Here is a 26,369-nt window from a genome sequence, read left to right as displayed (position 1 = left end):
GTAAAAAAAAACCCTACGATTGAATGAATGAATGAATAGGTGGTGTGGGGCTGGAAGATTTATTTTGTTTTGTTAATATGTTTTATTTTGTTCTCCGTCTCCCCCGTCTAGACTGTGAGCCCGCTGTTGGGTAGGGACCGTCTCTGTACATTGCCAATTTGTGCTTCCCAAGCGCTTAGTCCAGTGCTCTGCACACAGTAAGCGCTCAATAAATACGATCGAATGAATGAAATACCGTAAAAAAAAAAACAACCACCCCTGTCCCTCCAAGAGGGCCTTAAAGAGGAAAGTAGGAAACTTTATTTCCAATTCTCTGGGGACGGAGACAGTGTTGGGAGGGAAAGGGGCAGGGGGGCTGCAGCCCATGGGACCTCCTGCCAGCTCCCCATCCTTCTACCCTTATTTAATAATAATTAGATATATTATTACCCCCCACCCCGCCTTGGCACCTCTGCCCCCGACCGGCCCGGGCCTGGTCCGCCTCCCCCATTGCCCCCTGCCAGAGGGGCGGCTTCCACAGCTAAGCGGTGGTCCCACTGGAGGAGGTGAACACGACGGTCTTGGGGTCTTCCCGCTGCTGCTTCTTCCTGTTGGGGGAAGAGGGGAGGAGAGGGGGGTGTCAATGGCTGGAAGAGAAGCAGAGGGAGGGCAGGGGGCCAGGGATGAGTGGGGGTCGGGGGGCATAGACTGGGACCTCCCGGCGGGCAGGGGATGGGGCCCATCTTCCACTGGCCTCTCCCAAGCGCTTAGTTCCGTGCTAGGCACGTAGAAAGCGCTCAATAAATACGATTATAATGATTAATTCTTATTAATAACGTACTGCTAGTGTTATAATAATGATGATGATGATTACGATTGTTATAATAAGAGGGGGTGTGGGCGGGAGGGGCGGGCCCATCTTCCACTGGCCTCTCCCAAGCGCTTAGTTCAGTGATATGCACGTAGAAAGCGCTCAATAAATACGATTATAATGATTTTTATTAATAACGTACTTCTAGTGTTATAATAACAATGATGATGATTACGAGTACTGCTAGTGTTATAATAGCGATGATGATGATTACAATTGTTATAATAAGAAGGGGTGTGGGCAGGAGGGGTGGGCCCATCTTCCACTGGCCTCTCCCAAGCGCTTAGTTCCGTGCTAGGCACGCAGAAAGCGCTCAATAAATACGATTATAATGATTAATTCTTATGAATGACGGACTGCTAGTGTTATAATGATGATGATGATTGTGATTGTTATAATAAGAGGGGGTGTGGGCAGGAGGGGCGGGCGCGGAGAGCGGGGTTTCTGACCGAATCTTCCTGAGGACGAAGAAGAGGACGCCGATGAGGACGCCGACGCCGGCCACGACCCCCAGGCCCCAGCCCACCTGCTCGCCTGCAGCACCGGAGGACCGATGGACGGAAGGATGGATGGACGGTTACCATGGGGATGGAGGGATGGTTGCCATGGGGACGGGGGGAGAACTTGGGGAGCGGGTGGGGATAGAGAAGCAGCGTGGCTGTGTTGCCAACTTGGGCTTCCCAAGCGCTTAGTCCAGTGCTCTGCACACAGTAAGCGCTCAATAAATACGATCGATGATGATGGCATTTATTAAGCGCTTACTATGTGCAAAGCACTGTTCTAAGCTCTGATTGATTGAAAGAGCAAGGGCTTTCTGCACACAGAGAGCGCTCAATAAATACCGTTGACTGACAGCAGAACTAGTAGGTACATTACAGAGCTTTCGGTCAGTCAGTGGTATTTATCGAGCGCTTACTATGTACAGGAGAAGCATCATGGCCCACTGGAAAGAGCCCGGGCTTTGGAGTCAGAGGTCATGGGTTCAGATCCCGGCTCCCCCAATTGTCAGCTGGGTGACTTTGGGCAAGTCACTCCACTTCTCCGGGCCTCAGTGACCTCATCTGTCAAATGGGGATGAAGACTGGGAGCCCCCCCCTCCCCCCGCCACCATGGGACAACCCGATCACCTTGTGACCTCCCCAGCGCTTAGAACCGTGCTTGGCACCTAGTAAGCGCTTAATAAATGCCATCGTGATTACGATGATGATGACAAAGCGGGACTCACCTATGGAGTAGGAGCCCTCTGAAAGGGAAGGAGACGAGGTTAGGGGTTCAGGGGAGGGTGGGGGTCTCCGCCCTCTCCTCCTCCCCCACCTATCCCTCCCATCCAGCCCCCTCCTCCATCATTCCCCCATCCCTTCCCTCATTCCCCCATCCCTTCCCTCATTCCCCCATGCCTTCCCTCATTCCCCCATCCCTTCCCTCATTCCCCTATCCCTTCCCTCATTCCCCCATGCCTTCCCTCATTCCCCCATGCCTTCCCTCATTCCCCCATGCCTTCCCTCATTCCCCCATGCCTTCCCTCATTCCCCCATCCCTTCCATCATTCCTCCATCCCTTCCATCATTCCCCCATCCCTTCCATCATTCCTCCATCCCTTCCATCATTTCCCCCATCCCTTCCATCATTCCTCCATCATTCCCCCATCCCTTCCATCATTCCCCATCCCTTCCATCATTCCCCCATCCCTTCCATCATTCCCCCATCCTCTCCCCACCCATCCTTCTTCCCCTCCTTCCCCCACCCATCCCTCTCCTTCGCCCTCCTCCCCACCCACCCCTCTCCTCCCCATCCTCCCATCTCTCCTCCTCCTCCTCCTCCTCCGCCTCCTCCCAGCACCCATCAGGCCGCCCCCAGCCCGGCGGTCACCGTCGGGGAAGGAGGCGGTGACCCGTCTGGAGTTGAGGGGTTGCGGGTCCCGGACGTTGCGGACCAGGGGCAGCGGGGGCCCGGGCTCCTCGTCCTCCGTGGAGAACAACGCCAACTGCAGCCGCTCCAGCTGGGCAGCGACACATCAATCAATCATTCAATCAATCGTATTTATTGAGCGCTTACCGTGTGCAGAGCACTGGACTGAGCGCTTGGGAAGTCCAAGTTGGCAACATCTAGAGACGGTCCCTACCCAACAACGGGCTCACATTCATTCATTCAATCGCATTTATTGAGTGCTTACCGTGTGCAGAGCACTGTACTGAGCGCTTGGGAAGTCCAAGTTGGCAACATCTAGAGATGGTCCCTACCCAACAACGGGCTCATTCATTCATTCAATTGTATTTATTGAGCGCTTACCATGTGCAGAACACTGGACTGAGCGCTTGGGAAGTCCAAGTTGGCAACATCTAGAGACAGTCCCTACCCAACAGCGGGCTCACGTTATTACCAATAAAGAGACGCGTTCATCTCCCATTCATTCATTCTTTTAGACTGTGAGCCCACTGTTGGGTAGGGACTGTCTCTATATGTTGCCAATTTGTACTTCCCAAGCGCTTAGTCCAGTGCTCTGCACACAGTAAGCGCTCAATAAATGCGATTGATGATGATGATGATCTCCCAGTCTAGAGACGGGCCGAGGCGGGGATCGGGGCGAGGAGAGCGGGCGGGAGGGACGGGTCAGGCCGCGCGGGCCCTACCTGGCCGGGGGACAGTCGGACGGGGTGACGGGTCACGGTCCAGAGGACGCTCTGGTAGCAGGGAGGTGTAGTGAGCGAACCGTTGTAGCGGTAATACTCCCCCAAGTCCGGCGGAAGGAGGCCCGACACGTCGAAAGGCTTCACCTCCGTCTCCTCCCCTGTTGGGGAGAGAGCCGGGGCCGTGGGCGGGGGTCATCCCGGCCCTCCCGTTCATTCATTCCTTCATTCAGTCGTATTTATTGAGCGCTTACTGTGTGCAGAGCACTGGACTAAGCGCTTGGGAAGTACAAGTCGGGAACATCTAGAGATGGTCCCTACCCAACAGCGGACTCACAGGCTAGAAGGGCGCTTCTCACTCTCCCCTCCCCCAGATCCGTGGCTCAGTGGAAAGAGCCCGGGCTCTGGAGTCAGAGGTCGTGGGTTCAAATCCCGGCTCCGCCAATCGTCAAGCTGTGTGACTTTGGGCGAGTCACTTCTCTGCGCCTCAGTGACCTCATCTGGAAAATGAAGATGGAGGCTGGGAGTCCCCCGTGGGACAACCTGATCACCTTGGTGCCAACTTGTACTTCCCAAGCGCTCAGTACAGTGCTCTAAACACATTCATTCATTCGTTCAATTGTATTTATTGAGCGCTTACTGTGTGCAGAGCACTGGACTGAGTGCTTGGGAAGTCCAAGTCGGCAACATATAGAGCCGGTCCCTACCTAACAACGGGCTCAGTCTAGAAGGGGGGAGACAGACAACAAAACAAAACATGTGGACAGGTGTCAAATCACAATAAATAGAAATAAAGCTAGATTCATTCATTCATTCAATCATCATCATCATCATCATCATCAATCGTATTTATTGAGCGCTTACTGTGTGCAGAGCACTGGACTGAGCGCTTGGGAAGTATAAGTTAGCAATATATAGAGACAGTTCCTACCCAACAACGGGCTCACAGTCTAGAAGGGGGAGACAGACAACAAAACAAAACGTGGACAAGTGTCAAATCACAATAAATAGAAATAAAGCTAGATTCATTCATTCATTCAATCGTATTTATTGAGCGCTTACTGTGTGCAGAGCACTGGACTGAGTGCTTGGGAAGTACAAGTTAGCAACATGTAGAGACGGTCCCTACCCAACAACCGGCTCACAGTCTAGAAGGGGGAGACGGACCACAAAACAAAACAGGTGGATGGGTGTCAAGTCACAATAAATAGAAATAAAGCTAGATTCATTCATTCATTCAATCAATCGTATTTATTGAGCGCTTACTGTTTGCAGAGCACTGGACTAAGCGCTTGGGAAGTCCAAGTTGGCAACATATAGAGACGTTCCCTACCGAACAGCAGGCTCGCAGTCTAGAAGGGGGAGACAGACAACAAAACAAAACATGTGGACAGGTGCCAAGTTATCAGAATAAATAGAGGTAAAGCTAGATTCATTCATTCATTCATTCAATCGCGCCTATTGAGCGCTTACTGTGTGCAGAGCACTGCACCGAGCGCTTGGAAAGCACACAGTAAGCGCTCAATAAATACGATTGAATGAATGAATGAAAAATCATCTTGTAACCTCCCCAGCGCTTAGGACGGTGCTTTGCACGTAGTAAGTGCTCAATAAATGCCATCATTATTATTATTAATAATAATTGTCAGCTGTGTGACTTTGGGCAAGTCGCTTCACTTCTCTGCGCCTCAGTTCCCTCATCTGGAAAATGGGGATGAAGACTGTGAGCCCCCCGTGGGACAACCTGATCACCTTGTAACCTCCCCAGTGCTTAGAATGGTGCTTGGCACATAGGAAACGCTTCATTCATTCATTCATTCATTCATTCAATCGTATTTATTGAGCGCTTACTGTGTGCAAAGCACTGGACTAAGCGCTTGGGAAGTACAAGTTGGATTATAGAGACGGTCCCTGCCCAACAGTGGGCTCACAGTCTAGAAAAATGCCATCCAGTGCTCTGCACCTAGTAAGCGCTCAATAAATACGATTGAATAATAAATGCCATCATTATTATTCCAGATCCGGGCTCTATCCATCCGTCTGCTCCGCTTCCCTCTTGCTGCTATCCCCTCGGATCCGGAATTCCGACGGGCCTCACCTCTCCACCGGATTTCCTGCAAGTGGCTCAGGATGTGCTCGTAGGCCTCGTTCTCACTGTCCCCCACCTGGAGGAGGGGACGGGGAGGAAAATGATAATCATAATGGCATTTATTAAGCGCTTACTATGTGCAAAGCACTGTTCTAAGCGCTGGAGAAGGTCAGGAGACAGTCCGGGCCTGGACTCGGGGAACCCGCAGGAATTGGCTGCCCCTCCTCAGCCAGGCCGGCCACATCCGTCCGTCGATCAGAATAATAACGATGATGGCATTCGCGAAGCGCTTACTAGGTGCCAAGCCTATTTATTGAACGCCGATCGATAATCAGTGATATAGGAACTAGTCGCCAAGACGTACGCCCTAGATTGTAAGGAAGATTTGCTACAAAGTCTACGAAGAGAAGCAGCGTGGCTCAGTGGAAAGAGCCCGGGCTTTGGAGTCAGAGGTCACGGGTTCAAATCCCGGCTCCGCCAACTGTCAGGTGGGTGACTTTGGGCAAGTCACTTCTCTGGGCCTCAGTTACCTCATCTATAAAATGGGGATGAAGACGCTGAGCCCCCCCCCCCCGTGAGACACCTTATAACCTCGACGGAGAGGGACCGGAGCAACGAGATGGGAAGAGCCGTGGCGGATTCTGGCGGAGGACGGGACGTTCTGGATAAAGTCTGGCCATCGAGCCGCTGTGAATCGGAGACGACTCGACGGCACGTAATAATAATATCATTATTAGGGAGGGAATAATAATATCACTATCAATATTAACTATTAATCATCGTCATCATCAATCGTATTTATTGAGCGCTTACTATGTGCAGAGCACTGTCCTAAGCGCTTGGGAAGTACAAATTGGCAACATCTAGAGACAGTCCCTACCCAACAGTGGGCTCACAGTCTAAAAGGGGGAGACAGAGACCAAACATACTAACAAAATAAAATAAATAGAATAGATATGTACAAACAAATTAAATAAATAAATAATAGAGTAAAAAAATTATTACTATATTATATATATAATATATAATATTATATATAATACAATATAATATATAATATAATTATATATTATATTATATATATAATTATATATTATATATTATTATATATTATATATTATTATATATTATATATATTATATATGTTATTACTATTACTAATATAAGTACTATTAATATCAACTAATAGTAATAATAAATAACATTATTAATATTATTTCTTATTGGTATTAACAGTAATGTTGATAATAAATAATATTATTAATATTGATGATGATATTATTATCAGGGAGGGAATAATAATATTATTATTAGGGAGAGCCATGGGGGGCAGGGGAGGGTCTCACCTCGATGAGGACCCCGAGGACCGCCAGGCCCAGGGGCTGGCGCGCGGCCTCCTGCGGGCTCTCGTACGTGTCCGCGTCGTAATGAACCACGTGAAGCTGTGGGAAACCGTCGGCCGTCAATCCATCCATCAGTCAGTGCTATTTATTATATGTATATATGTCTGTACATATCATCAATCGTCATCATCAATCGTATTTATTGAGCTCTTACTGTGTGCAGAGCACTGGACTAAGCACTTGGGAAGGACAAATTGGCAACATCTAGAGACAGTCCCTACCCAACAGAGGGCTCACAGTCTAAAACGGGGAGACGGAGAACAAAAGCGAACATACTAACAAAATAAAATAGAGTAAAATACATAAATAAATAAATAGAGTAATAAATATGTCCAAGCATACATACATATATACAGGTGCAGTGGGGAAGGGAAGGAGGTAAGAATGGGGGGATGGAGGGGGGACGAGGGGGAGAGGAAGGAAGGGGCTCAGTCTGGGAAGACATATCTATTTTATTTATTTTATTTTGTTAGTATGTTTGGTTTTTTTCTCCGTCTCCCCCTTTTAGACTGTGAGCCCACTGTTGGGTAGGGACTGTCTCTATATGTTGCCAATTTGTACTTCCCAAGCGCTTAGTACAGTGCTGTGCACACAGTAAGCGCTCAATAAATACGATTGATTGACTGAAATATGTACAAATAAAATAGAGTAATAAATACGTACAAACATATATATATATATATATACATAAGTGAAGTCACTTCACTTCTCTGGGCCTCAGTTCCCTCATCTGGAAAATGGGGGTGAAGATGTTGAGCCCCCCCGTGGGACCACCTGATCACCTTGTATCCCCCCAGCGCTTAGAACGGTGCTTGGCACATAGTAAGCGCTTAACAAATGCCATCATGATTATTATTATTATCCTTCTTATATCCATCCCGGCGCTCAGTACAGCGACCGGCACCTAGTACGCGCTTAACAAATACCGCTGTTGGGTAGGGACCGTCTCTAGATGTTGCCAACTTGGACTTCCCAAGCGCTTAGTCCAGTGCTCTGCACACAGTAAGCGCTCAATCAATACGATTGATGATGATGATGATAAGTTGATGATGATGATGATGACAAGATGATCAATCAATCATATTTATTGAGCGCTTACTGTGTGCAGAGCACTGTGCTGATGACTATATGTTGCCAACTTGTACTTCCCAAGCGCTTAGTCCAGTGCTCTGCACACAGTAAGCGCTCAATAACTACGATTGATGATGATGAAGTGGCAGCCCCTTCATCATCAGAGATGGGTTCCCTCCAGGGATGCTCCACCATCATCATCATCATCAATCGTATTTATTGAGTGCTTACTGTGTGCAGAGCACTGTACTAAGCGCTTGGGAAGTACAAATTGGCAACATCTAGAGACACCCCGGCCCTCAGACCCACCTCAGCGGCGCTCGCTCGGCCGTCGATGCGGTGCTCGGCGCCTCCGGCCTGTCCGGGCTGGCCCCAGTGGAGGTGGAGCTGGGCGGCCGCGTACGTCCCCGGGAGGCCACCGAGGCACAGGGTGGACGGCAGGGACAGCTGGACTGGGGAGAAGGGGACAACACATCATTCATTCATTCAATCATCTTTATTGAGCACTTACTGAGTGCAGAGCACTGTACTAAGCGCTCGGGAAGTACCAGTTACCCCCACCTCGCCAACCCCCCTCGCCTTCCCCGCTCCAGGCCGGGCCCAGCCACCAGACCTCCCGAGAGATCGAACGGCCGGTCGAGGGTTCGCACGTCATCATCATCAGTCGTATTTATTATCATCATCAATCGTATTTATTGAGCGCTTACTATGTGCAGAGCACTGTACTAAGCGCTTGGGAAGTACAAATTGGCAACATATAGAGACGGTCCCTACCCAACAGTGGGCTCGCGGTCTTACTGTGTGCAGAGCACTGGACTAAGCGCTTGGGAAGTACAAGTAAGCGCTTAACAGATGCCATCGATCATCATCGTTATTAACAGATGCCACCATCATTATTATCATCAATCGTTATTATTATTGTTATCATCATTATTAACAGATGCCACCATCATCATTATTATTATCATTATTATTATTGATCCCCACCCTGGAAGCGACTGGCTCCTGAAACAAGACCTTCTTCAGCTGCTTCTTTTAGAAGCCGGGTGGCTCAGTGGAAAGAGCCCGGGCTCGGGAGTCAGAGGTCATGGGTTCAAATCCTGGCTCCGCCAATTCATTAATTAATTAATGAAGGCATTTGTTAAGTGATTACTATGTGGAAATCACTGCTCTAAGCGCTGGGGAGGATACATATATATATATATATGTATGTATGTATATATACATATATATGTATATATATGCATATATATGTATATATATGCATATATATGTATATGTATATATATGTGTATATATATGTATACATATATATATATATGTTTGTACGTATTATCCTATTTATTTATTTATTTTACTTGTAAATACTTGTGGAAATCACTGCTCTAAGCGCCGGGGAGGATACATATATATATATATATATATATATATATATATATATATATATATATATATATATATATGTTTGTATGTATCATCCTATTTATTTATTTATTTTACTTGTAAATACTTGATACGTATATATATCTATATATGTTTGTACGTATTATCCTATTTATTTATTTATTTTACTTGTACATATTTATTCCACTTATTTTATTTTGTGAATATGTTTTGTTTTGTTCTCCGTCTCCCCCTTCTAGACCGTGTGCCCACTGTTGGGTAGGGACCGTCTCTATATGTTGCCAACTTGGACTTCCCAAGCGCTTAGTCCAGTGCTCTGCACACAGTAAGCGCTCAATAAATACGATTGAATGAATGAATACAAGGTGATCAGGTTGTCCCACGGGGGGCTCACAGTCTTCATCCCCATTTTACAGGTGAGGGAACTGAGGCCCAGAGAAGTGAAGTGACTTGCCCGAGGTCACACAGCTGAAAATCGGCGGAGCTGGGATTTGAACCCACGACCCCTGACTCCCAAGCTCGTGCTCTTTCCATTGAGCCACGCTGCTTCCCACTGTACTAAGCGCTTGGGAAGTCCAAGTTGGCAACATATAGAGACGGTCCCTACCCAACAGCGGGCTCACAGGCTAGACTGACGATGATGGTATTTGTTAAGCGCTTACTATGTGCGAAGCACCGTTCTAAGCGCTGGGGAGGTTACGAGGTGATCAGGTGGTCCCAAGAGGGGCTCACACCAAGTACTGGGGTACGTAGTTAATAATTAGGGTATTTGTTAAGTGCTTACTATGTTCCAGGCGCTGTACCACGTACTGGGGTATATATTTACTAATTAGGGTGTTTGTTAAGTATTTACCAACCCATCCTGAGCCCCCCTTTTCCTCTCCTCCTCCCCATCCCCCCTGCCCTACCTCCTTCCCCTCCCCACAGCACCTGGATATATTTTTGTACAGATTTATGACTCTATTTATTTTACCTGTTCATATTTAATCTTCTATTTATTTTGTTAATGATGGACACATAGCTTTAATTCCACTTGTTCAGACAATTTTGACAACCGTCTACATGTTTTGTTTTGTTGTCCGTCTCCCACTTCTAGACCGTGGGCCCTCTGTTGGGTAGGGACCGTCTCTATAGGTTGCCGACTTGGACTTCCCGAGCGCTTAGTACAGTGCTCTGCACACAGTAAGCGCTCAATAAATACGAATGAATGAATGACCGTCTCTATATGTTGCCGACTTGTACTTCCCAAGCACTTAATCCAGTGCTCTGCGCACAGTAAGCGCTCAATAAATGCGATTAATGAATGAATGAATGACCGTCTCTATATGTTGCCGACTTGGACTTCCCAAGCGCTCAGTACAGTGGTCTGCACACAGTAAGCGCTCAGTAAATACGATTGAATGAATGAATGAATGACCGTCTCCATATTTTGCCGACTTGGACTTCCCAAGCGCTTAGTCCAGTGCTCTGCACACAATAAGCGCTCAGTAAATACGATTGAATGAATGAATGAATTTACTAGGTGCCAAGCACACTCTTCTTAAGTTAAGAAATCACTTCTCTGTGCCTCAGTTACCTCACCTGTAAAATGGGGATAATAATAATAATGGTATTTGTTAAGTGCTTACTATGTGCAAAACACTGCTCTAAGCACTGGAGAGGTTACAAGGTGATCAGGTGGTCCCACGGCGGGCTCACAGTCAATTCCCATTTTCCAGATGAGGTCACTGAGGCGCAGAGAAGTTAAGTGACTTGTCCAAAGTCACACATCTGACAACTGGTGCAGTGCTCTGCACACAGTAAGCACTCGATAAATACGATTGGATGAATGAATGAATTGACGGAGCCGGGATCTGAACCCATGACCACTGACTCCAAAACCTGGGGAGGGACTGTCTCTATATGTTGCCAATTTGTACTTCCCAAGCGCTTAGTACAGTGCTCTGCACATAGTAAGCGCTCAATAAATACGATTGATGATGATGATGATCACCTCGTATCCTCCCCAGCGCTTAGAACAGGGCTTTGCACATGGTAAGCGCTTAACAAATACCATCATTCTAGACTGTGAGCCCGCTGTTGGGTAGGGACCGTCTCTATACGTTGCCAACTTGGACTTTCCAAGCGCTTAGCCCAGTGCTCTGCACATGGTAAGCGCTCAATAAGTAGGATTGAATGAATGAATGATTGCAACGGGGCTCCCTGCCCGCCATCTGATGGATGGAGGGAAACGAGGCCCAGAGGAGCCAAGTGGGCCGCCCCTCGGGGTCGAACGAGGCCCAAAGGTGCCAAGTGGGAGAGAAGCAGCGTGGCTCAGTGGAAAGAGCCCGGGCTTTGGAGTCAGAGGTCATGGGTTCGAATCCCGGCTCCGCCATATGTCTGCTGTGTGACCTTGGGCAAGTCACTTCACTTCTCTGAGCCTCAGTTCCCTCATCTGTAAAATGGGGATGAAGACTGTGAGCCCCACGTGGGACAACCTGATCACCTTGTATCCCCCCCAGCGCTTAGAACAGTGCTTGGCACATAGTAAGCGCTTAACAAATGCCATTAAAAAAAAAAAAAAAGTGGGCCGCCCCCCGGGGTCGTACCAGTGTGGCCGTTGTTCTTGAGGATCAGTGGCCCCGGGCCGGGCCGGTCGTAGCCCTCCGGCTGCAGCGGGGCCAAGGCCGGGTCGAAGACGACGTTGTCCGTGCGGATGTCGATGGGCGACTGGGCGCCGCCCCCGCAGTCGGGGTAGCTCGCCGGCCAGCGGTCCTGCCCGTGAGGGCCTGGGCGGGGGGCGGGGGGCTGGGTTCATGGGGCTGGGGGGGACGGGGTGATCCCCCAAACCCGGACCCCCCTCCCCTGTATCCCATTTCCCCTTTCAAGGGCCCACTGGGCCCAGGTTAGAGACTGTGAGCCCACCTTCTAGCCTGTGAGCCCACTGTTGGGTAGGGACCGCCTCTAGAGGTTGCCAAATTGTCCTTCCCAAGCGCTTAGTCCAGTGCTCTGCACACAGGAAGCGCTCAATCAATGCGATTGAATGAATGAATGAATGAATTGTATTTGGTTTATACGTTTTGTTTTGTCATCCGTCTCCCCCTTCTAGACTGTGAGCCCGCTGTTGGGTAGGGCCCATCTCTAGAGGTTGCCAACTTGTCCTTCCCAAGCACTTAGTCCGGCGCTCTGCACACAGGAAGCGCTCAATCAATACGATTGAATGAATGAATGAATTTTATTTGGTTTATATGTTTTGTTTTGTCGTCCGTCTCCCCCTTCTAGACTGTGAGCCCGCTGTTGGGTAGAGACCGTCTCTAGATGTTGCCAGCTTGGACTTCCCAAGCGCTTAGTCCAGTGCTCTGCACACAGCGCTCAATCAATACGAGCCCACTGTTGGGTAGGGACTGTCTCTATGTGCTGCCAACTTGGACTTCCCAAGCGCTTAGTCCAGTGCTCTGCACACAGGAAGCGCTCAATCAATACGATTGAATGAATGAATGAATGAAATTTGATTGATATGTTTTGTTTTGTCATCGGTCTCCCCCTTCGAGACTGTGAACCCGCTGTTGGGTAGGGACCGTCTCTATAGGTTGCCAGTTTGTACTTCCCAAGCGCTTAGTCCAGTGCTCTGCACACAGTAAGCACTCAATCAATATGATTGAATGAATTAATGAATGAAATTTGGTTGATATGTTTTGTTTTGTCGTCGGTCTCCCCCTTCTAGACTGTGAGCCCACTGTTGGGTAGGGACCGTCTCTATGTGTTGCCAACTTGGACTTCCCGAGCGCTTAGTCCAGTGCTCTGCACACAGTAAGCGCTCAGTCAATACGAGCCCACTGTTGGGTAGGGACTGTCTCTAGGGGTTGCCAACTTGGACTTCCCAAGCGCTTAGTCCAGTGCTCTGCACACAGTAAGCACTCAGTCAATACCATTGAATGAATGAATGAATGAAATTTTGTTAATATGTTTCATTTTGTTCTCTGTCTCCCCCTTCTAGACTGTGAGCCCGCTGTTGGGTAGGGACCGTATCTATAGGTTGCCAATTTGTACTTCCCAAGCGCTTAGTCCAGTGCTCTGCACACTGTAAGTGCTCAATCAATACGATTGAATGAATGAATGAATGAATTTTCTTTGGTTTATGTGTTTTATTTTGTTGTCTGTCTCCCCCTTCTAGACTGTGAGCCCGCTGTTGGTTAGGGACCGTCTCTAGATGTTGACAACTTGGACTTCCCAAGCGCTTAGTACAGTGCTCTGCACACAGTTAGCGCTCAATAAATACGATTGAATGAATGAATGAATGAATTTTATTTGGTTACTATGTTTTGTTTTGTTGTCCGTCTCCCCCTTCTAGACTGTGAGCCCGTTGTTGGGTAAGGACCGTCTCTAGATGTTGCCAACTTGGACTTCCCAAGCGCTTAGTCCAGTGCTCTGCACACAGGAAGCGCTCAATAAATAGGATTGAATGAATGAATGAATGAAATACGATTGAGTGAATGAACCCGACGGGGCTGGGGGGCCCGTGGGGGTCTTGGGGACGTTTGGGGGTCAGAGGGTCCAGCTCCCTTGGCCTTCCCCCCCCACTGGGGGAGACGCCCTGAGTCTGGGGGCTTCAGGGGGAGAGGGAGGGGTCCAGCCCATGTCTTCATCTCCTTGTATTCCCCCAGTGCTTAGAACAGTGCTCTGCACATAGTAAGTACTTAACAAATACCAACATTATTATTATTATTGTTATTAGTAAGCGCTTAACAAATACCAACATTATTATTATTATTCCCCTCTCCATGTCCTCCAACGAGGACCGAATTGGTGGGGCCCAACTGGGGGTCGCGGAGGTTAGGGATGGACTTGTATATATGTGTATATGTATATATGTCTGTACATATTTATCACTCTATTTATTTTACTTGTACATATCTATTCTATTTATTTTATTTTGTTAGTATGTTTGGTTTTGCTCTCCATCTCCCCCTTCTAGACTGTGGGCCCACTGTTGGGTAGGGACTGTCTCTAGATGTTGCCAACTTGTGCTTCCCAAGCGCTTAGTCCAGTGCTCTGCACACAGGAAGCGCTCAATAAATACGATTGATTGATTGATTGATTGATTGACTTGGGGGGCGGGGGGGGGAAGGTGGATGGGGGGATGGCGGAGGGACAGATCTCACCTTCGTAGGTCCAATGGGAATCTGCAGGGAGGGGGAAAAGGGGGTTCAGGGGGGGCTCCCAGTGGATGGGGTTGGGGGGGGTCCATCCCATCCCCTCTCCCTTTTCCCTCTGGTCCCCCCCCCCATCCCTGCGACCCCCCGACAGACACCCTCTTGGGGAAATCCCACCTCTTGGTGGGCCAAGGTCGGGTGGGGGCTGGGATGGGGGGCTAAAATTCCCCCCCACCCCCCCAGGATGGGACGGATTAGGGGAAGGGGGCCCGGCTGTCCTGCCCAAGCGCTTAGTCCAGTGCTCGGCACGTAGTGAGCGCTCCCTAAGTACGATGGGGTGAATGGGGGAGTGGATGAATGAATGGGGGTGGCCCTGGCACCTGGGGCATTGGGAGGGGGGGACGTAAATGAGATGCAAATGAGATGCAAACGAGATGCAAACGACACCCCCTCAACCCCCGGGGAGGAGCAGGGCAGGAGGGTGTGTGTGTGTGTGTGTGTGTATGTGTGTGAGAGTCAGTGATTCTGTATGTGTATGTGAGTCTGTGTGCGCATGTTGTGTGTGAGAGTGTTTAGGTGAGAGAGTGTGTGTGTGTGTGCGTGCGCACGCGTTGGTGTGTGAGTGTGTGTGTGTGTATGTGAGTCTGTGTGAGAGTGTGAGTCTGTGAGTGCACGTTGGGTGTGTGTGAGTGTGTGCGAGAGTGAGTCTGTGAGTGTGCATGTTGTGTGTAAGAGTGTGTAGGAGAGAGTGTGTAGGTGAGAGTGTGTGTGTGCGCGCGCGCGTAGGTGTGTGAGTGTGTGTGTATGTGAAAGTGTGTGTATGTGAGTCTGTGTGAGAGTGTGTGTGAGTGAGTCAGTGTGCATGTTGTGTGTGAGAGTGTGTAGGTGAGAGTGTGTGTGCGCGCGCGTGTGGGTGTGTGAGAGTGTGTGTGTGAAAGGGAGTGTGTGTGTGTGAGTGTGTGCATGTGAGAGTGTCTGTGTGTGTGTACGTTGTGTGTGTGTGAGAGTGTGTGCATGTGAGAGCGAGGCTGTGTGTGTGTGTGTGTGTGTGTGAGGGAGTCTCTGTGTGTGCGTATATGTGTGTGTGAGCGTGTGTGTGAGTGCGTGTTGTGTGTGTGAGAGCGAGGCTGTGTGTGTGCGTAGGTGTGTGTGTGTATGATGTGAGAGTGTGTAGGTGTGTGTGCGTATGTGAGAGTGTGTGCGTGTTGTGTGTGTGTGTGAGAGTGATTGTGTGCATGTGAGAGCGCGGCTGTGTGTGTGCGTAGGTGTGTGTGTGTATGTGAGAATGTGTGTGCGTGTTGTATGTGTGTGTGAGAGTGAGTGTGTGCATGTGAGAGCGAGGCTGTGTGTGTGTGTGTGCGTAGGTGTGTGTGTGTGTGAGTGTGTGTATGTGAGAGTGAGCCTCTGTGCGTGCGTGAGAGAGTGGGTGTGTATGTGAGTCTGCGTGAAGAGTGTGTGTGTCGCTCCGACGCCCCCCGGACCCCCCGATTTCCCCCTTCCCTCCCCGGGACCCCCGGGGCCCCCGCCCCCCCCACCCCGCCGGGGGGGTCCAAACAGTCCAGCCTGGCAGAGCGTGGGAAAGTGGAGGGGGAGAGGACCCTCCCCAGTCCCATGGATACAATCCCCCCCTTCCCAAATCCTTCCTGCGGCCCCCTCCCCCCTCCCCCCCTCCGGCTGATGATGGGTTGGGGGTGACCCCGGGGGGGGGGGGGCGTCTACAGGTTGCAGCCCAAACTGATCCCCCCCCCCCACTGTGGCTCAGACGCCCCCCACCCCAAATTCCCGGGCCCGTTGGCCTGAGCACTTGGGAAGTGGAGTGGGGGGGGGGTGGGGGGCGGGGGGGGCTTCCCAAGAGTTTGAGGGAGACCCCCATAGAGGCAGGGAGGGGAGGGGGACCCCCTCCCAGGCCTGGAGACCCCCCACCCAAAAAAGGGGCCCCCCCACCCCAGTCCTCCCTCCCTCACTCACCCCGGGCCGCAATGAGGACCAGCCGCAGCAGGGAGGAGACGAGCAGCAACATGTTGGGGGGTCCGGGGGTCGGAGTTGGGGGGCCTGGGAGGGGTCGCCGGGGCCTTAGGGGGGCAAGCCCGGGGCCTGGGGAAGGGGCTGCAGTGAGGACGGAAAAGCCGGGACCCCCAGCCACACGGAGAACACCACCGGTCGCCAGGACCGTTTTCTCCCTCCTGGGTGTGGGTCTGTGTGTGTCTGTGTGTGGGTGTGTGTGTCCCTGTGTGTGTGTGTCTCCGCCTGCGGGGGTCTCTCCCGCCGTCCCTGGGCCCCCCCCCCCCCCCAGGACAGACCCCTGTGAGGTGGGACCACCTCATCAATCAATCAATCAATCGTATTGATTGAGCGCTTACTGTGTGCAGAGCGCTGGACTAAGCGCTTGGGAAGGCCAAGTTGGCAACATCTAGAGACGGTCCCTACCCGACAGTGGGCTCACAGTTTAAAAGGGGGAGACGGAGAATAAAACCAAACATACTAAGAAAATAAAATAAATAGAAGAGATATGTACAAGGAAAATAAATAAACAATAAATTGAAATAAATAAATAAATAAGTAAGTAAGTAGAGTAATAAATATGTACCTCATCACTTTGCAACCTCCCCAGCACTTGGAACAGTGCTTTATAACAAATGCCGTCATTATTACTCTCTAGATGTTGCCGACTTGGACTTCCCGAGCGCTTAGTCCGGTGCTCTGCACACAGTAAGCGCTCAATAAATAGGATTGAATGAATGAATGAATTTATTTATTATTACTCTATTTATTTATTTATATTCCTGTATTTATGTATTATTACTCTATTTTATTTGTACATCAATCAATCAATTGTATTTATCAATCAATCGAATCCCGGCTCCACCATATGTCTGCTGTGTGACCTTGGGCAAGTCACTTAACTTCTCTGAGCCTCAGTTACCTCATCTGTAAAACGGGGATAATGACCGTGAGCCCCACGCGGGACAACCTGATCACCTTGTATCCCCCCCAGCACTTAGAACGGTGCCATTATTATTATTATTATTATTATTATTATTATTATTTATTGAGCACTTACTGTGTGCAGAGCACTCTACTAAGCGCTTGGGAAGTCCAAGTTGGCAACACATAGAGACAGTCCCTACCCAACAGTGGGCTCACAGTCTAAAAAGTGGGCTCATATATTTATTCTATTTATTTTAGTTTGTTAATATGTCTTGTTTTGTTGTCTGCCTCCCCCTTCTAGCCTGTGAGCCCGCTGTCGGGTAGGGACCGTCTCTACATGTTGCCAACTTGGACTTCCCAAGCGCTTAGTCCAGTGCTCTGCACACAGTAAGCAATAAATATCATTGAATGAATGAATGAATTTATTTATTATTACTCTATTTATTTACTATTACTCATTTATTTATTATTACTCTATTTTATTTGTGCATATTTATTCCATTTATTTTATTTAGTTAATATATCTTGTTTTGTTCTCTGTCTCCCCCTTCTAGACTGTGAGCCCGCTGTCGGGTAGGGACCGTCTCTAGATGTTGCCAACTTGGACTTCCCAAGCGCTTAGTCCAGTGCTCTGCACACAGTAAGCGCTCAATAAATACGATTGAATGAATGAATGAATGTGTGTGAGTGTGTGTGTCTCTGTCTCTTTTCACTTCATTTTCAGGCCAAGACCTTGTGCGACCCTGGTTTTTAGGTTGGCTCAGCATGGGGGGTCGGGAGAGGGGGATGGGGGGTGGGGAGGAGGGAATTGGGAAGGGGAGGAGGGAATTGGGAAGGGGAGGAGGGAATTGGGAAAGGGAATTGGGAAGAGGAGGAGGGAATTGGGAGGGGGAGGAGGGGCAGGGAAAGGGCAGGAGGGGGGCTCTTCCAGGCTGTGCCTCCCAACTCCAAAAATAGCCAAAGAGGCACGCAGGACTGGACATTGGGTCCTTTCGTCGGCTTCCCTGGAATCTCAGATCAAGAACCGGGGTCGCCCGGGCATTTCCTCAATCAATCAATCAATCAATCAATCGTATTGATTGAGCGCTTACTGTGGTGCAGAGCACTGGACTAAGCACTTGGGATGGCAACATCTAGAGACGGTCCCCTACCCAGCAGCGGGCTCACAGTCTAGAAGGGGGAGACAGAGAACAAAACAAAACATATTAACAAAATAAAATAAATAGAAGAGTAAATATTCATTCACTCATTCAATCGTATTTATTGAGCGCTCACTGTGCGCAGAGCACTGGACTAAGCGCTTGGGAAGGACAAGTTGGCAACATGTAGAGACAGTCCCTACCCAACAGCGGGCTCACAGTCTAGAAGGGGGAGACAGACGACAAAACAAAACATATTAGCAAAATAAAATAAATAGAAGAGTAAATATTCATTCACTCACTCATTCAATCGTATTTATTGAGCGCTCACTGTGTGCAGAGCACTGGACTAAGCGCTTGGGAAGTCCAAGTTGGCAACATCTAGAGACGGTCCCTACCCAACAGCAGGCTCACAGGCTAGAAGGGGGAGACAAACAAAACCGAACATATTAACCAAATAATATGCTTTTGTATAATAATATGTTGAGAAGCAGCGTGGCTCAGCGGAAAGATCCCGGGATTTGGAGTCAGAGGTCATGGGTTCTAATCCCGGCTCCGCCACGTGTCTGCCGTGTGACCTTGGGCAAGTCATTTCACTGTGCCTCAGTGATCTCATCTGTCAAATGGGGATGAAGACTGTGAGCCCCCCGTGGGACAACCTGATCGCCTTGTAACCTCCCCAGCGCTTAGAACAGTGCTTTGCACAGAGTAAGCGCTTAATAAATGCTATCATTGTTATTATAAAATAAATAGAATAGATATGTACAAGTAAAATAAATAAAGAGTAATAAATACGAACAAACATATATACATATATAAAGGTGCTGTGGGGAAGGGAAGCCCCTCCGACCCCCCACCGCACCGCCCAATCCCCCAGACCCAGGAAAGTAGGGTCCCCATCTTGTACCCAAGCGCTTAGTACAGTGCTCTGCACACAGTAAGCGCTCAATAAATATGATTGATTGATTGATTGATTGATCGATTGATTGTACCCCCCCCATCGTTGCCCCACTGGCAGCAGCCGGGCCTAGGGCGGGCCTGGGGCGGACCAGGGCGCAGGGGAGGGGGAAGGGTCCTTGAGGGTGGGGGGGGGTCTCCCCCAGGTGGAGATGGGGGTGGTTGGGACGTCCTGCGAGCTGCAGGGGGGTGGTCCCCACCCCGAGAACCAGATGAGGAAACTGAAGCCCAGAGAAGTGAAGTGACTCGCCCAAAGTCACCCAGCTGACAAGTGGCGGAGCTGGGATTTGAACCCATGACCTCTGACTCCAAAGCCCGGTAAGCGCTCAATAAATACGATTGAATGAATCCCCCCCGCCTTACCTCCTTCCCCTCCCCACAACACCTGTATATATGTATATATGTTTGTATGCATTTATTACTCTATTTTATTTGTACATATTTATTCTATTTTATTTTGTTACTATCACATAGTAAGCGCTCAATAAATACGATTGATTGTTTGATTGATTGATTTTGTTGTCTGTCTCCCCCTTCTAGACTGTGAGCCCGCTGTTGGGTAGAGACCGTCTCTATATGTTGCCAACTTGGACTTCCCAAGCACTTAGTCCAGTGCTCTGCACACGGTAAGTGCTCAATAAATACGATTGAATGAATGAATGAAAATACGATTAATAATATGTTTTGTCTTGTTGTCTGTCTCCCCCTTCTAGCCTGTGAGCCCGCTGTGGGGTAGGGACCGTCTCTAGATGTTGCCAACTTGGACTTCCCAAGCGCTTAGTCCAGCGCTCTGCACACAGTCAGTGCTCAATACATACGATTGAATGAATGAATGAAAATACTATTAATAATATGTTTTGTTTTGTTGCCTGTCTCCCCCTTCTAGCCTGTGAGCCCGCTGTTGGGTAGGGACCGTCTCTAGATGTTGCCAACCTGGACTTCCCAAGCGCTTAGCCCAGCGCTCTGCACACAGTCAGCGCTCAATCAATACGATTGAATGAATGAACGAAAGTAAGCGCTCAATCAATCCGATTGAATGAATGAATGGTGATGTGTATAGAGCTCTAATTCTATTTATTCTGATGGTGTTGACGCCGGTCAACTTATTTTGTTGCCTGTCTCCCCCTTCCAGACTGTGAGCCCGCTGATGGGTAGGGGCTGTCTCTATAGGTTACATATATATAACCTATATATATATATATATATATATACATATATGTATATATGTTTGTACATATTTATTACTCTATTTATTTATTTTATTTGTACATATCTATTCTGTTTATTTTATTTTGTTAGTATGTTTGGTTTTGTTCTCTGTCTCCCCCTTTTAGACTGTGAGCCCACTGTTGGGTAGGGACTGTCTCTAGATGTTGCCAATTTGTACTTCCCAAGCGCTTAGTACAGTGCTCTGCACATAGTAAGCGCTCAATAAATACGATTGATGATGATGATATACATATATGATGTTTGTACATATTTATTACTCTATTTTATTTGTACATATCTATTCTGTTTATTTTATTTTGTTAGTATGTTTGGTTTTGTTCTCCGTTTCCCCCTTTTAGACTGTGAGCCCGCTGTTGGGTAGGGACTGTCTCTAGATGTTGCCAATTTGTACTTCCCAAGCGCTTAGTCCAGTGCTCTGCACATAGTACGCGCTCAATAAATACGATTGATGATGATGATGATATAGGTTGCCAACTTGGACTTCCCAAGCGCTGAGTCCAGTGCTCTGCGCACAGGAAGCGCTCAATAAATAGGATTGAATGAATGAAGGAATGCCGTCCCATCCCCGCAGCCGCCCCGCTTCCCTCCGTGGGATGGCTGAGGATAAAACCAGGTCACAGGGGAAAGAAAGCTCTTTTGTGTTTGGGACAGGGGAAGGTCCGGCCTTGCCCTCCTCCCCCAGGGAGCCCAGATCTAGGCCGGCTTTTGTCCCTGGAGTCCCTCGGTGCCCGGTGTCCAGCTCAGGACAAGGAAGAGGCCCCGGGGCCCAGCTGGAGAGGGACACAGCCAGGCGCAGGACGGCTCCTTTCCCCCTTCTAATAATAATAATAACAATAATGGCATTTGTTAAGCGCTTACTATGTGCCAGGCACTGTTCTAAGCGCTGGCGGGGGATACAAGGTGATCAGGTTGTCCCACGTGGGGCTCACAGTCTTCATCCCCTTTTTACAGATAAGGGAACTGAGGCTCAGAGAAGTGAAGTGACTTGCCCAAGGTCACCCACCGAACAAGTGGAGGAACCAGGATTTGAACCCATGACCTCTGGCTCCCAAGCCTGGGCTCTTTCCACTGAGCCATGCTGCTTCTCAGGACAAGGAAGAGGCCCCGGGGCCCAGCTGGAGAGGGACACAGCCAGGCGCAGGACGGCTCCTTTCCCCCTTCTAATAATAATAATAACAATAATGGCATTTGTTAAGCGCTTACTATGTGCCAGGCACTGTTCTAAGCGCTGGCGGGGGATACAAGGTGATCAGGTTGTCCCAAGTGGAGCTCACAGTTTTCATCCCCTTTTTCCAGATGAGGGAACTGAGGCTCAGAGAAGTGAAGTGACTTGCCCAAGGTCACCCACCGAACAAGTGGAGGAACCAGGATTTGAACCCATGACCTCTGGCTCCCAAGCCTGGGCTCTTTCCACTGAGCCATGCTGCTTCTCAGGACAAGGAAGAGGCCCTGGGGCCCAGCTGGAGAGGGACAGAGCCAGGCGCAGGACGGCTCCTTTCCCCCTTCTAATAATAATAATAACAATAATGGCATTTGTTAAGCGCTTACTATGTGCCAGGCACTGTTCTAAGCGCTGGCGGGGGATACAAGGTGATCAGGTTGTCCCACGTGGGGCTCACAGTCTTCATCCCCTTTTTACAGATAAGGGAACTGAGGCTCAGAGAAGTGAAGTGACTTGCCCAAGGTCACCCAGCGAACAAGTGGAGGAACCGGGATTTGAACCCATGACCTCTGGCTCCCAAGCCTGGGCTCTTTCCACTGAGCCATGCTGCTTCTCAGGACAAGGAAGAGACCCCGGGGCCCAGCTGGAGAGGGACAGAGCCAGGCGCAGGACGGCTCCTTTCCCCCTTCTAATAATAATAATAACAATAATGGCATTTGCTAAGCGCTTACTATGTGCCAGGCACTGTTCTAAGCGCTGGCGGGGGATACAAGGTGATCAGGTTGTCCCACGTGGGGCTCACAGTTTTCATCCCCTTTTTACAGATGAGGGAACTGAGGCTCAGAGAAGTGAAGTGACTTGCCCAAGGTCACCCAGCGAACAAGTGGAGGAACCGGGATTTGAACCCATGACCTCTGGCTCCCAAGCCTGGGCTCTTTCCACTGAGCCATGCTGCTTCTCAGGACAAGGAAGAGGCCCCGGGGCCCAGCTGGAGAGGGACACAGCCAGGCGCAGGACGGCTCCTTTCCCCCTTCTAATAATAATAATAACAATAATGGCATTTGCTAAGCGCTTACTATGTGCCAGGCACTGTTCTAAGCGCTGGCGGGGGATACAAGGTGATCAGGTTGTCCCACGTGGGGCTCACAGTCTTCATCCCCTTTTTCCAGATGAGGGAACTGAGGCTCAGAGAAGTGAAGTGACTTGCCCAAAGTCACACAGCTGACAGTTGGCGGAGCCGGGATTCGAACCCAGGACCTCTGACTCCAAAGCCCGGGCTCTTTCCACTGAGCCATGCTGCTTCCCCCTTCTAGACTGTGAGCCCACTGTTGGGCAGGGACTGTCTCTATATGTTGCCAACTTGTACTTCCCAAGCGCTTAGTCCAGTGCTCTGCACACAGTAAGCGCTCAATAAATACGATTGATTGATTGATTGATTGACGAGGAAGAGGCCCCGGGGCCCAGCTGGAGAAGGACACAGCCAGGCGCAGGATGGCTCCTTTCCCCCTTCTAATAATAATAATAACAATAATGGCATTTGTTAAGCGCTTACTATGTGCCAAGCACTGTTCTAAGCGCTGGGGGGGATACAATGTGATCAGGTTGTCCCATGTGGGGCTCACAGTCTTCATCCCCATTTTCCAGATGAGGGAACTGAGGCTCAGAGAAGTGAAGTGACTTGCCCAAGGTCACCCAGCTGACAAGTGTGACGGTTGGAACCGTCTCTATATGTCCCAAGCGCTTAGTCCAGTGCTCTGCGCACAGTAAGCGCTCAATAAATACGATTGAATGATTGAATGAATGCTCTGCACACAGTAAGCGCTTAATAAATACGATCGATCGAGTGGATGAATGAATGAACCCAGCCTGGGGGAGGGGGCCAATGTTGGGGGGCAGGGCCGGGCACAGGTGGCACAATCCTAATTACGATAACGATGGTATTTGTTAAGCGCTTTATTGTGTGCCAGGCACTGTACTATGTAACGATGGCATTTAAGCGCTTACTGTGTGCCAGGCGCTGTACTAAGTAACGATGGCATTTGTTAAGCGCTTACTGTGTGCCAGGCGCTGTACTAAGTAACGATGGCATTTATTAAGCGCTTACTGTGTGCCAGGCACTGTACTAAGTAACGATAGCATTTGTTAGGCGCTTACTGTGTGCCAGGCGCTGTACTAAGTAACCATGGCATTTGTTAAGCGCTTACTGTGTGCCAGGCGCTGTACTAAGTAACGATGGCATTTGTTAAGCGCTCAATGTATGCCAGGCGCTGTATTAAGTAACGATGGCATTTGTTAAGCGCTTACTGTGTGCCTGGCACTGTACTAGGTAACGATGGCATTTATTAAGAGCTTACTGTGTGCCAGGCGTTGTACTAAGTAATGATGGCATTTGTTAAGCACTTACTGTGTGCCAGGCACTGTACTACGTAATGATGGCATTTGTTAAACGCTTACTGTGTGCCAGGCGCTGTACTAAGTAACCATGGCATTTGTTAAGTGCTTACTGTGTGCCAGGCGCTGTACTAAGTAACCATGACATTTGTTAAGCGCTTACTGTGTGCCAGGCGCTGTGCTAAGTAACGATGGTATTTGTTAAGCGCTTACTGTGTGCCAGGCGCTGTACTAAGTAACCATGGCATTTGTTAAGCGCTTACTGTGTGCCAGGCGCTGTGCTAAGTAACGATGGCATTTGTTAAGCGCTTACTGTGTGCCAGGCGCTGTACTAAGTAACGATGGCATTTGTTAAGCACTTACTGTGTGCCAGGCGCTGTACTAAGTAATGATGGCATTTGTTAAGCGCTTACTCCGTACTAAGCCCGGGGGGGTTGCCAGCAAATCGGGTTGGACCCAATCTGGAGAAGCAGCGCTTCTCAGTGGAAAGAGGCCGGGCACAGGTGGCACAATCCTAATTACGATAACGCTGGCATTTGTTAAGCGCTTACTGTGTGCCAGGCGCTGCACTAAGTAACCATGGCATTTGTTAAGCGCTTACTGTGTGCCAGGCGCTGTACTAAGTAACGATGGCATTTGTTAAGCGCTTATTGTGTGCCAGGCGCTGTACTAAGTAACCATGGCATTTGTTAAGCGCTTACTGTGTGCCAGGCGCTGTACTAAGTAACGATGGCATTTGTTAAGCGCTTATTGTGTGCCAGGCGCTGAACTAAGTAACGATGGCATTTGTTAAGCGCTTACTGTGTGCCTGGCACTGTACTCAGTAATGATGGCATTTGTTAAGCACTTACTGTGTGCCAGGCGCTGTACTAAGTAATGATGGCATTTGTTAAGCGCTTACTGTGTGCCAGGCGCTGTACTAAGTAACGATGGCATTTGTTAAGCGCTTATTGTGTGCCAGGCGCTGTACTAAGTAACGATGGCATTTGTTAAGCGCTTACTGTGTGCCTGGCACTGTACTCAGTAATGATGGCATTTGTTAAGCACTTACTGTGTGCCAGGCGCTGTACTAAGTAATGATGGCATTTGTTAAGCGCTTACTGTGTGCCAGGCGCTGTACTAAGTAACGATGGCATTTGTTAAGCACTTACTGTGTGCCAGGCACTGTACTAAATAACGATGGCATTTGTTAAGCGCTTACTGTGTGCCAGGCGCTGTACTAAGTAACGATGGCATTTGTTAAGCGCTTACTGTGTGCCAGGCGCTGTACTAAGTAACGATGGCATTTGTTAAGCGCTTACTGTGTGCCTGGCACTGTACTCAGTAATGATGGCATTTGTTAAGCACTTACTGTGTGCCAGGCGCTGTACTAAGTAATGATGGCATTTGTTAAGCGCTTACTGTGTGCCAGGCGCTGTACTAAGTAACGATGGCATTTGTTAAGCACTTACTGTGTGCCAGGCACTGTACTAAATAACGATGGCATTTGTTAAGCGCTTACTGTGTGCCAGGCGCTGTACTAAGTAACCACGGCATTTGTTAAGCACTTACTGTGTGCCTGGCACTGTACTAAGTAACGATGGCATTTGTTAAGCGCTTACTGTGTGCCAGGCGCTGTACTAAGTAACGATGGCATTTGTTAAGCGCTTACTGTGTGCCAGGCGCTGTACTAAGTAACGATGGCATTTGTTAAGCGCTTACTGTGTGCCAGGCGCTGTACTAAGTAACGATGGCACTTGTTAAGTGCTTACTGTGTGCCAGGCGCTGTACTAAGTAACGATGGCGTTTGTTAAGCACTTACTGTGTGCGGGGGGAGAGGAAGGAAGGGGCTCAGTCTGGGAAGGCCTCCTGGAGGAGGTGAGCTCTCAATAGGGCCTTGATAATATTACTGATATTATTAATATTAATACCAATGATATTGATTATAGTAATCATTATTAATTAATGCTCAATAATCATTGTTAATGATTAATAATGTCATTACCC

The 26,369-nt window shown here is 49.1% G+C and overlaps 1 protein-coding gene across 1 annotated transcript; it reads right to left on the bottom strand.

The window, feature by feature from the left end:
- Positions 1 to 442: 442 nt before the first annotated feature.
- Positions 443 to 16,767, bottom strand: CA14 (carbonic anhydrase 14). Its single transcript, XM_038768889.1, has 11 exons — positions 16,545 to 16,767; positions 14,586 to 14,606; positions 12,033 to 12,212; positions 8,350 to 8,492; positions 6,913 to 7,008; positions 5,576 to 5,642; positions 3,481 to 3,638; positions 2,720 to 2,849; positions 2,076 to 2,093; positions 1,300 to 1,384; positions 443 to 587 (listed from the first exon to the last, which is right to left on the bottom strand). Exons 1-11 carry the CDS (start codon positions 16,594 to 16,596, stop codon positions 521 to 523), a joined length of 1,017 nt encoding a protein of 338 aa, XP_038624817.1. The 5' UTR covers positions 16,597 to 16,767; the 3' UTR covers positions 443 to 520.
- Between the last annotated feature and the right edge of the window lie 9,602 nt (positions 16,768 to 26,369).

The sequence above is a fragment of the Tachyglossus aculeatus genome, chromosome Y4 (assembly GCF_015852505.1).
Source record: "Tachyglossus aculeatus isolate mTacAcu1 chromosome Y4, mTacAcu1.pri, whole genome shotgun sequence".
Taxonomy (NCBI): domain Eukaryota; kingdom Metazoa; phylum Chordata; class Mammalia; order Monotremata; family Tachyglossidae; genus Tachyglossus; species Tachyglossus aculeatus.
The sequence above is the reverse complement of the archived record's forward strand: the minus strand, read 5'-3'. Positions and strand labels throughout refer to the sequence as shown.

Excerpts from the sequence above, each read along its gene's own strand:
- CA14 (XM_038768889.1), bottom strand. The coding sequence starts at position 16,596 with ATGTTGCTGCTCGTCTCCTCCCTGCTGCGGCTGGTCCTCATTGCGGCC. Across the intron at positions 12,213-14,585 it reads TTCCCATTGGACCTACGAAG|GCCCTCACGGGCAGGACCGC; the intron begins GTGAGATCTGTC and ends CCCCCCGCCCAG. Across the intron at positions 588-1,299 it reads TTCGTCCTCAGGAAGATTCG|GAAGAAGCAGCAGCGGGAAG; the intron begins GTCAGAAACCCC and ends TTCCCCCAACAG.